Raw genomic sequence first — 12,520 nt, forward strand, 5'->3', positions numbered from 1 at the left:
TAAGCAGTGTTTACTCATGGTCTATTGGCATGTTGTTGTTGTTTGGGACTGAATATAGCTCCGTCATCAGTTCAGACAGATCAGTAGAGTTTGATCCTTTCTTGTTGCAGCGTCCAGCTCTTGCTGGATTCTTTCATTGGCCACCGATCCAAGGAGCCATCATGAGTCGGATAAAAACAAATGTGATCTCTGCTGCAGCTGAAGATTTTACAGATGGAGAGTTTTTTGCTGGATATCTGCGTTGTGTGGTGCAGAGTGACGAGTCTCTGGGGAATCAGCGCTCTACAAGGTTTACACGCCACGGTTTAGTCCCTACTCGGCTCGCTCTGAACCACGAAAGAACAGCGACTAAACAAGAACCCGCTTCCAGAACCAGGACCTGATTTACCTGGTTGAGAAGTGGAAAAAACTAGTAGATTTGAGTCGTGTAGAGTTAGGACCAAGTAGCAGAAGTACCATTAGGTGACTTTAAAGATGCCACTTTCTGCCCTGCTAGAGCTGCCCTAGATAACTATAAGAAAACATGCAGGTACATAGTAGCTTAGCCACAAAGCATACCCCACAGAAACTCTCAGAGTGTCACCTACTTCAGAACGTACACATTTAACAGTAGGAAAACATTCACAATGCCTGTAGCTGCTGTATGAATCTTCTCTACAGCTGCCAGAAATCTCTTTCCACTGATTCTTCCGGTCGTTTCATGGATGTGAGGGCGGTGCATTGTTCAGCAGCTGAGATTATCCTTGTACTTTAACTGAATATTTCACTTAATGCCTCCTGCTCCTCAATTCTCGAGAAAATCAGTGAAATACTCCTTCAACACGGGATATGACGGAATATTCCCCACAAGTCAATTCAGAAGGGATTAATATGCTTACAGTAGGTAAAAGGCTCAGGAGTCTTCCCTGAAACGGCAGCTTGACTGAAATATTTTACTCTGATTAAAACACTAAAATAATCTGAGAATATTTACTTTACCCCATAACCACAGATAAAATTAAAAACAAACACCCTCTGAATCAGGTAAACCTTGTACTTCTAACCTTGCAGCAGCACTTGGTGTTTGACCGGTCCCTGTTCCCGTATGAAGAGACTGTGCAAAAAGTGTGGTTTATAAAGGTAATACTTGTCTAGATTCATTCAGGACACTAAAGTCTGTGTTTAATTTGACACCATTCTTGTTAAGAGCCGCACCCATAAACAATTCTGTGTTATCTCTGCTCAGAGCTCACACAGCTCCTCCATCAGCAGGACGAGTGTAGATATTACTCACTTTATGAAGTGGAGAGTTTGGTTCATGATCACACTGCAGTTACAGGTTATTTTCCAGAAGGAAAACAGAGATCCAGCTATGTATCCACCCCCCCCCCCCCCCCCCACTCCACTGTTACCGCTCTTATATAACAGCTCCATCGGCCTTCTTCCACCTCCCTTTCCTCCATTTGTGCTGGGAATCCGACACTTCATTGTCATTTGCATTCGCCCAGTAATATCCTGGCCTTCTGCCCGGCCAGTGTTACTCTGTCCATTTAAAGGAGCGATCAGTTATTTATACCACCAAAACGTAGCAAAGTAACTATTCAAGTGATTCTCATGTTGACATATTTTACTAAAGAGTAACTCAAACTAGACAAAGGTGCAGAATACCATGGAGTCCATAGAGCGAGTCCTCCACATTCACGTGGCCAAAGAGAACAAGAACAAATCATAGCACCCCCTACTCCTCCTGTAGTGTATTAAACTCTGTCAGAATGACTGTAAAGATCATAAGAATATTAGAGTGTCATATCGCTCCCTACTCTTCCTGTAGTGTATTACATGCTGTCAGAATGACTGCTTGTATCAACGTTGTTTGATATTGCCAGTTAAGCATCAGTGTTAATATGGATTTTACCCTCAATGTATAATGACCCGCACACTCTGTCTGACATTGCTGCCCTACTTTGATCAAATTTAAATCTGCCCCACCACTGGTCCACTGTAGCACAGAGGAGAGACATGCCACATGTTTGGGGACAGTCCTGGGTGGTCCTAAGCCACATCAGGGGGAGGTGACTGAGATCTAAAGCAGCCCAGAGAGGGATGGGTCCGAGATTAAGGTCATGTGGAGACGAGGGGGTGCAGTGAGACAAAGCCCATTACAGAAATGGTCAAAAAACGTTGTTTTTAAAAGTGCTTTAGAAATACATTTTACTTACTTACTTACATGGCATAGAGGAACTCACTGTTCAAAATAAAGTTTCTTTAATTACCCACGGCTGCAGTGTGCAGTTTGAATTTTCGGATTAATGAAAACTCAAACTGACATCATCTGATGATACAGAAAAACAACATTTACTGTGGAATGGAGAACTCAAATAGAGCTGAGAAATAACATTCAGAATAAACAGCATCTGAACACCACTGCCTTTACTCACTGCCATTTAAAAAGGTCTTACTAAGTTATTGATTGATTGATTGATCTTCTGTAAGCTCTTCATCCTGATCCAGGTCACACTGGGTCCAGAGCTCTCCCAGAGTCATTGGAAAAAGGGCAGGAACCCACCATGGACATCACACACTCACCCAGCACTGTGGACAGTTTCACACTGAGCCCCCGGAGGAAACCCACACAGACACAGAGAGAACACACCACACCCCTCACCGTGACCCGAGGAGAGGGTCCCACCCAGGACCCTGAGCCCCTGCAGCTGTGTGTGTGTTAATCAGGTTAGTGCACAGACACAGAAAGAAACAGCATCGTCATTTTAGATTTTTAATTTTGATAATTATACACAGCATTCTGCTGCTGAGGCCTGGGAAGGAAAATGTCCAGCTCTACACACACACACACACACACACACATACACACATAGACACACACACTTCCTTCCATTCCTCCCACACATTTTAGCAGCATCATCACTTTCCTGAAGTGCGATCCATCCATCAGCTCTGCACTGCAGGCCCTCCATCACTCAGCAAATTTATTTCCCTCTAAATCTACAGAAAAAAATCCTGCAGAGAGAAACCAGCACCGGAGAAAAGAGGGAAAAACAGAGGAGAACCAGCGACAGCTCCATAATGCACCGGGGAAACCATGTGGCCAGTACACAGTGGACATCATGCCAATATAAGGACTTCCAGGTCTGAGCTGCAGTTCTCTAAGGCACAAACGAACAGGACATTCTAAGATGGAGAAAAACAACCGTATCTTGTTGGTGTCTGAAGTGTAAATTGTCTGCAAGTGTTTATTCACTGTTTGAATTCCCACAGAAACTCATGTGTAACTCGAGCTGTTTAGATTTGTAGCACTTTCGCTGTTTACTTTCATGCAGTTAACGCACTCCTGAATTTAGAGTCAGTTCCACCTTAAGTAATGTAACTGTAACAGCAAAAATAAGTCAGTGTTACCCCCCCTATGGAGCAGGAATAGAGCAACATCCTCATCTCGGTTGGTGCTTTCCAGCGTTTGGAGTCTCTTTGTTGTCTAAAAAGATCCAGAGTTTCTCTGCAATGAGCAGAGAGAGAGAGAGAGAAAGCCTCGCACCAGACACAGACACTTTGTTTTTTACCCATTTACAGACACTGGGGCTTCGTAAACACATTAGTGCAGTTTCCAGCGCAAGCCGACTGCAGAGCAGCACATGGAGAGGAGACACACTCAGAGCTTTATACACAGGGGTTTAGATTAAAATCATGAACGTCACCTTTACTGAACAGGAAAAACCTACGAAGGATCTTAATATAAACACCAAGAAGTTCATAATAATGTCCTTAAACACGGGTCTTATGATAATCCTAAGACGTTTTTAAAACAGATGTCTACATAAATGATAAACCACAGTTTTCAACCACCACGTACATTTCTGTCTCATATAAATACTGACAAGCCCACATCTCCTTATATGGAAATCCAGCCACACCTACAACTCCCTGTATTGACATCCAGCCACAGCCACAATTCCTTATTTGGACATACAGCAACTCACAACTTTTTATATGAACATCCAGCCACACCCACAACTCCTTCTTTGGACATCCATCCACACCCACAACTCCTTATATGGGCATCCAGCCACACCCACTGCTCCTTATATGAGGATGATTGGTGATGGTTAGTTGTTGACAGTGAACACAGCTGCAGAGAGAAGCCACAGTATCTGAGCTGCTTAATGAATGCTCTCCTCTTTTCCTGGAGCTCCATGTGTTCCTCCAGCTGAAGTTCCTCTGTCCTAATCACCACTGGGGACCGAAGGAACAGGCACAAGGCCCTCGCCATAAATCATTACAGCTCATCAGGCAATGACCACTAATAACCAGCGAGGCGCTCTTTATAACACAGTCGTAAAACAGTCGTCAGCAGAGAACCATTCCCCCCACTTCAATGCAGGGTTACTCCCACTCTTCTGATGACGAGCGTTCCTGCTCTAACACACGTCACACACACAGTGTGTTAGCCAGGCGGGTTCACCACTGCCGTGTCCGACTCTGCGCCCTTCGTAGTGGTGTCTATAAACACGTGCCAGGTTTCAGTTTGCCGGTTTACTTTTTTTGGATTTTGCTGGACGTCAAAATACATCCACAGCCCAAGTTATGTTCACGTGTCCAAGAACAAAGAAAGGAAAAAGAAAATCAGATCCGATATAGACACACACATACACACACACTGGGGCAGGGTGAATGGAAAGGAGCTGGTACCATTTCCACAGCCGGCAGGAAAACTGGGGACGGGGGTGAAGGAACAGCTGAGAAGCCCTTAAGCAAGACATCACACACACAGCTGCCCCCCTGGCGCCAACAATGGCTGCCCGCCGCTCCAGGTATGTGTTCACTGTCCCTATTGCAATAGTGTGTGTGCTCCTTTTCGCTGTTCGCCCAGCAGTTCTCTTGTCCTGACAACAGCAAACACACAGAGCATTTTCCTGTTTTTACGTCTTTGCATTCTTCTGTTTTTAATCAGAAATTATAGGTCACTTATCAGCCTTTGACATTATCATTTAGTTTTTATTTACTCAGAAAAAGTGCAAAATATTTTGTCATAGTTCTCATCTTCAAATGAACCGTTTTTAGTTCTCACCTTCTGTTCGTTATGAAAAACAGGTTTTCAATAAATACTTGTTGTAATAGTTTAATCTCTGCTGTGTGTGAGTTCACGCCATGAAGGGTTTAATGCAGGAGACATATTTGTTGAACATTGTACAATGACATTCGCGTTAAGAAACAGTGGACCAGAGTTTGGTCCAGACCTGACCTGAGGAACAGGGACATTTTGTTTCAGGAATCTCCAACGAGAGCCACCAGAAAAATCGATGTTTCAGTGTCACAAGGCCGCTGTTGAGGTAAACTCTCAACAATGTTTTCTCTGCAGAACACAAATACAAACCCTAGTGCAGAATTTACATTGCACTACAACAATCCCACAATGCAGTAGTTACAGCTCATACGATGTACCCTAGAGGTAACAAAACTACCCACAGTTCATTGCATTGTTTTGGTGTGACAACTGCTATGTAACTGGTGAGAGATGCACCAAGAGCAGATGGAACTGGAGTTGGAGACGGCGGGTGAAGGTGCTGACGCAGCTCAGAGAACAGAGCGCTGAGAGAAAGAGGTGGTGTCCCAAATCATTCACTAATATCTTTTCATATAATCTCTCTTTCAATATTCCTTTTTATCTTGTTTATAAATGTTACTCTCCATGCAAAAGCCTTTCTGAGGACTTCAAGAATGTTCAAATGCTTTAATACATTGCTGCTGTTGTGTTTAAAAGGTGCTCTGTAAATAAACCTTGCCTTGCCTTCACTAACACTGCTGTTTACAACAGTGCACTATGTAGTGATCTAGTGGTCCACTGTAGGGAACAGTGAACAAGGCACAGTTTAAGACACAAACCTTCATGCAACTATTTAATGTTTGCATTTTCAAATCTTCTATTGAAATGAATTTTATGAACTTGGAAGAGCAAATTATACAGATAAAACATTCAGAATAATTCTGAGATTAAAGTCAGAAAAGGGGAGTGAAACTGAGGAAGGTTGTGTATTGTTGAGGCTACAGTCTCACAGCCCTCTGGTGGACTCTTGGCATTGATCATGGTGACTTTAGGCCGTATGAGGGAACACTGAGGAGGAACTGCAGCTCTGTGATGAGTACAGCTCTGAATCTGGACGGGGGATGTTTATAAATGCATCGTTCTTGCAAATATGGAATTTCCTCAGGGTTTCCTGCACACACACACAGGGCCTATAGTGGAATAAATCCTGTTTATGTTATTATTGTCAGGTCTGATTCAAATCTATTAAAGAACTGTTTACCCTTTTACAGTCTCATATACAGTGACTATACCACTGAGAGAAGCAAGGGGGCGAGTAAGGGAGGTGTGTGTGTGAGTGTGTGAAACTGTCCACAGGTGTGTGTGTGTGTTTATGTGAGTGTGTGAAACTGTCCACAGGTGTGTGTGTGTGTGAGAATCTGTCCACAGTTGAGTGTGTGAGTGACTGGGTGAGAGTGTGTGTGACTGAATGAGAGTGTGTGTAAGTGACTCAGTGAGAGTGTGAGTGACTGGGTGAGTGTGTGTGAGTGCCTGGGTGAGTGTGTGTGAGTGCCTGGGTGAGTGTGTGTGAGTGCCTGGGTCAGTGTGTGAGTGACAGGGTGAGTGTGTGATGCCTAGGGGGTGTTCCTGCCTGTGATTTTGGGTGGGCTTGATAAAGTGCTTACAGAAGATCAAAGAATGAATGAAGGTGCCAGAGTTTCACATGTAGACCACTGAATGTATAGAATGTGAAACATAAAAAACATAAAAGCTGTAAAGAATCTTTCTGTGTGAGCACTGCCTGGTGGTGTTTGTTTGGTTCTAATTTAAAGGCAGCTCTAGTTTAAAGCCATAGCTGGTGTTTCGTGACTGAGTGGATGAACTGGATGAAATTTCTGAATTTGTTTTTCTCCCCAGAGTTTATCATAGATGGCTCCCACCCTTCCTCTAATTCAACAGGAGACATAGATTCAGGTCCAAAATCATAGATTGTAGCTTTAAACAGGAGCAGAAAGGAAGCAGAGAGGATTGGAGCCAAGTTACAGAACCCTTTCTCCTCTGCTCTGAGGAGACATGCCCTAACGTTGCAGTTAAAGAGACAGTACCAAGAAATACAGTGATTTAACATACCTGTTTCTTAAGGTAGTGTGTAAACACCCATCATTTTATCCCTGCCTACTTCTTCATAGCAAAGCATTAAAAAATGGGATACTCAAGAGCAGCTGCACATGAGGCTAAGACCATGCCCAATACCAAGTGTTGACCAGAGGGTTAATGTCCCTCAGAAAAACGCTGGACAAGCAGGTATCCACAAACATTTGGCAGGAAAAATGTGGATTATGGGCCCTTTAAAGGGAATACCTCTCATTTTACCGCCTTCATGCTTTTATCCCACCTTCCCACAGTGTTACTGAACACCACTCACATCTCCCAGCGGTGCTCAGCATCCGGACAGACTTTAACGTCTCTCTCTCTCTCTTTTACATACACACACAAATTCCTGGCCTCTTTACCTTCTCTCTCGTCTCTATCATAATTCCATTTGCTCTTGTATCTCTTTCATGCTCTCATCCTTTACTCATTTGTTTATGTTTCTCCCTCTTTACTTCTCTCCTCCCTCTCTCCCCTTCTCTCTCTCACTCTCTATTTTCCATTTCCATCTCCCTCTCTCTCTTTCTCCTCTGCTTCTCTCTCTACCTTTTGTATTGTAACTCGATCATCCCAATGTGTGTAGTACAGTGTGTGTGTTTTCTCTCTCTCATTCTTTCCTTCCCTCTCAGACTCTCTCCCTCTCCCTCATACATCTCTCACACACACACTCTCCTCTGTCTTTGAGTGTGCTTATTTACTCTGTGTGTGTGTGTGTGTGTGGAATGATCTCGATGATCAGCCATTGTTTTCTGTGTCAGAGCAGAATGCTGTCCTTTTATAAAGTGAGAGATGCAGCATGAAGATCATGTTAATGAGCAGCTGGTGAAAAGACAGAGACGTGTCGAGCCAGAAATAACCGTCCTAACCCTAGACCAGAGAACAGAGACTCGCCTCTTTATTATTATAATAATTATTATTGTTTTAGTGGCCCTATCACAGGCCAAAACAGCCCTGTGCTTTCAGCGCCTGTTCCTTTAAATGATAATGAGCTACTCAATGAGCCATTCACCCTGACCCTGAGTGCACAGCAGTGAGGAGCGAGGAGCAGAAGCTCTGGTTTTTAGCGGTTTTCGCTCGGTTCTCCTTCTCCATTTTCTCCGTTTTTACTCAGTGCTCTTATTTTTCCACACTCGATGTGTCTGTTTTGCTGTTTAACTTCATCTTTGCACTCTCACATAAATGCAGGTCCAGCGATGTGATTGAACAGACTTAGACGAGGGGACAGGACCATTCTAAGCCTCTGCACTTAACGTCAGAAGTGGAGCAGAATCAGAGCAGCTCGTTTTATCCCGTGTTTTCTGATTTAGGCAGCGGACAGTAAACTGACTGGGGTCTTGTTTCACAGTGTGTGGGGTCGTGGGCTCCAGGTACACCTGTACACATGCTATGAACACATATATATATTTCATAATAATTCCCCTTTAATGGGAAATCTCTGAAACATTTGTGAATACAATTATTAGTTATTTCTGTATTGCGTTCAATATGAAACGCCCACAGAAGTCCAAGGGTCGAGCTGCTGTCGTCTCTGATTGAACCAGTTTATTCTCCACAGAGTGGGTCCCCCACATGGCAGAGTCATAGTAAAATGATTTAGTGCAGCAGGTGGGAGTGCTTAACCCTATTATACCTGCCTCTGTAGGGAGCATGGAACAAGGGAGCACCCTAAAGGATTGGAACCCAGCCCTTGTTAATCAGAGCAGGGAAATACAGGCCCCTGAAGAAGGAGCTCTTTAAAGAAAAGTGCCAGAGTAATTCACCCTTTGGAAATAATTAAAGTGTGAATTACTGCAGAAAACAAACAGCGGACAATCAGCCAATAACAGCAGAGTTTAAATGATTAAAAACATTAAAATGATTAGTGACCACAGGTGGACACTGCTCTGACATCACAAACTCAGGATTCAGATCAGCTGCTGAATCACTGAGGGTTTGATGGATTACGGTCATTTTCCAGTGCAACAGCAACTCCACACTGTTTCACACACCATCCTGAACACACGCACACACACACACGCACACAAACGCGCACACACACACACACACACAATTAATACCCAACACAGCTGTTCTCACTGATAACTCACTCACAGGACAAAGACTGAGAGGAGAACACTGTGTGTGTTTGTGTGTGGATCAGACACAGCAATTCTGCTGGAGTTTTTAAACCGTGTCCACTCCCTGTCCACTCTGTGAGGCACTCCTCCCTCGCTGGTCCACCTTGTAGATGTAAAGTCAGAGACAGTAGCTCATCTGTCGCTGCACAGTGTGTGTCGGTCGTCCTCTAGTCCTTCATCAGTGACACAGGACTCTGTTGGCTGGATGTTTTTGGCCAGTTGACTATTCTCAGTCCAGCAGTGACACTGAGGGGTTTAAAAACTCCAGCAGCACTGCTGTGTCTGATCCACTCACACCAGCACAACACACACTAACCATGACTCCAAAGTTTGTCTCGTTGTTATGAGGTTAAAGAAGGTGGAGTGGTAAAGAACAGGTGGAACCAGGTAGAACTGAGTGGAACTGAGTGAAACAGGTGAGATGCAGATGTTGGAGAACATATGGAGATGATTTAACCCATCCAAAGCTGAAGACTTCAAATTCCCAAATACTCCCTCTCTCTCTCTCTATCTCTCTCTCTCTCTCTCTTTTCAAAGAACCATCCCCCTCCTCACAGAACCGTCCTCCTTACAGAACCATCGCCCTCCTCTAGTTCACAATCTCTGACACCTCCAGACCCATAAGAGTCAGTATAATGTCTGTATAATAACATGGATAAAATGATGGACTATTCCTTTAAGCTACAGTTCATAAACAAGGACATCAAAGCTCAGGAGAAACACTGTAATCGGGATCAAACAAACATCACCTGGACACATCAGGAGCCTTAATAACATCTGGATAGTGTCTATATAAAACACACACACACACACACACAGCCTGTATTATAGTGTTATTGATCCCAGGTGAGAGATGTAAGTGCCACAGACAAATATAAAGAGAAAAATAAGGTCCTCACTCAAAGGAGAACGGACAGCTGTGGAGAACTGGGCGAGATAGAACCATGAGGCTCCAGTGTGTTTTAACACACACACACACACACACACACACACACACATGCGTGTTCTCTGTTCTCAGGACACTGTCTACACCTACATCATTTATATATGAACCAATCAGCCACAAAATGAAACCTGCTGAGAAATGTTTTGGTCAGTTTCCTGAACTATGATTCACTGTGTGCGGATGTGTGTGTGTGTATGTGTGCGTGAGTGTGTTTGTGTGCAAATGTGTGTGCAAGTGTGTATCTGTGTGTGTGTGTGTGTGCTCTGTTCCTCAGTATTACTGTGTTCCTGTTTGCTGTTGATGCTGTTTGTTCTGTGGATCACTGTAATGCGCTGTGGACTCTTCTAAAGTACTGTTAATACACATGTTTTATTAGAAGGTAATCATTATTAATAATAAATAAAGCAGAATATGATTTACACCATGGTTCATTGCCCATACACACACCCACCCACACACACACACACACACAGGGATAAAATCATCCTGAGCCCAAGATCAGACTCAGTTTATTTCAAGAGAGGAATAATCTCCAGTGATCCACTGCATACACACACAAACATACACACACACACACACACACAGCTGAGATACAGAGACACAGGAGACAGCTATAGATATATATATATAGATGTGTACAGGGTGTGTGTGTGTGTGTGTGTTTGAGATGAGACTATATTGATCCTATATATATATATATATATATATATATATATATATAGTGTGTGTGTGTGTGTGTGTAATGTAACATCATTAGTGTCCAGTGAATATAAATGTACATACTCTACAAAAACAAACTGGTCTTTAGCCGAGATCAGAAGGGGAATATCATCAATATTCCAACACAAAGACACACACAAGAAAGGGAATAAATAACACCAAGAGTCCAGTTCAAATGTAAATATATAAATGTATAAATATAATATGTCCTCTGTGCAGAGCTGCACCGGATTAAAATCTGATCACACTGACACAGATGGGTGTGTGTATGTATGTATGTATATATATATGTATGTGTATATATATATATATATATATATATATATATATATATATATATATATATATATATATACGTGTAGGTGTGAGAATAAACCACAGAAAACTGGAATACATACACAATCCACCATCGTCAACTACACCCCCCTCACACACACACACTGTGAATTGTCACAGAGAATATCATAAACGGTTTATGTATTGCCCTGTTTCTCACTGTGTGTGTGTGTGTGTGTGGGCGGGAGTGTGTTTTTGCATGTGTGTAGAGATCAGAGCAGATCAAAGCCCACTCTGATGCCGAAGCTGCACCTACTCGCTTTCCCGGGTTTGGGTCTCTGCAGGATCTTCTGCACCGTAAGCAGGTCCTCGGTTTTCACGGCCTGGAGCAGCTCCTGATCCTTCCCCATCCTTCGGCTCCTTCGGCGCGGCGCTCTCACTCCCACAGCATCCGCAGCATCTTCTTAGAGCGCGCGGGCGGAGAGGGAGAGGGAGGGGGAGGGCCGGGGAGCGGGATGCTCAGGGCCCACAGAAATCCCCCCAAACGAAACCAGGTCCTCACAGATCCTCAGCACCCACAAATCCCGGCTCAAATCAACAGCCGCGTGAGCTCCGGTCCCCGTCAGCCTCGAGACCCCGCATGCAAATGAGCTTCTCCCACAATCCCCTGCATGCGCGCGCGCGTGCGTGCGTGCGTTTCCCTAATCATTCCCACACATGCATGAATTTCGAGCTGTTTTCAGTGCGCTGGTTGTTCCAGAAATCACGGCGTTGTCGAAGGCGCGAGGCGAAAACGCAGACGCCAAACCGAGGAGTCTCGCTGACAGTAGCGGAACAACGAAAACGGGAGAGAGAAAAAAACGAATGCAGTAAACGTTGTGGTTGTTATTTTTCCGCTCGCGTAGCGCCGAGGCGTGGCGAACCGCCGCGTGCTGCCATAGCTGCGCCGTGTGTGTGTGTGAGAGAGAAAGAGAGAGAGAGCTGGTCTCTCGCTCTCTGGTGGGTTTTGTTTTTTGTGAACAGCGTGTGAGAGCCCACCCGTTTTCAGACAAGACACGCCCACCTGCGCTCTGATTGGGCAACATTGCTTACGTCATGTATAAGGCCCTCTGTTTTAGAGGTAGACCCTAAAAGGATGGTTCTACTGAACATTTGGGTGCTAACAGGACCACTGGAATTAATACATGCTGGTGTTCTTCATATGTCCACAGTCATGGTCCTTTAAATAACACTTTACAGGGTCTACACAACAAACAGATCTACTGATATTACACCAAAGACAACTGCACACAGAAC

General features: G+C 44.1%; 1 protein-coding gene across 5 annotated transcripts in view; it reads right to left on the bottom strand.

Moving 5' to 3' along the window:
• Nucleotides 1-12,211, bottom strand: part of caskin1 (CASK interacting protein 1) — a 91,279-nt gene extending 79,068 nt beyond the window's left edge. For 4 of the 5 annotated variants that reach the window (XM_066641713.1, XM_066641711.1, XM_066641710.1 and 1 more), the window contains exon 1: nucleotides 11,541-12,211. In XM_066641713.1, the coding sequence (XP_066497810.1) occupies nucleotides 11,541-11,634 (94 nt within the window). In that variant the 5' untranslated portion in view covers nucleotides 11,635-12,211. The remainder of the gene's footprint in view (nucleotides 1-11,540) is intronic. The other variant, XM_066641712.1, reaches the window with a different exon arrangement.
• Between the last annotated feature and the right edge of the window lie 309 nt (nucleotides 12,212-12,520).

Source organism: Hoplias malabaricus, chromosome 13, assembly GCF_029633855.1.
Source record: "Hoplias malabaricus isolate fHopMal1 chromosome 13, fHopMal1.hap1, whole genome shotgun sequence".
Lineage (NCBI taxonomy): Eukaryota > Metazoa > Chordata > Actinopteri > Characiformes > Erythrinidae > Hoplias > Hoplias malabaricus.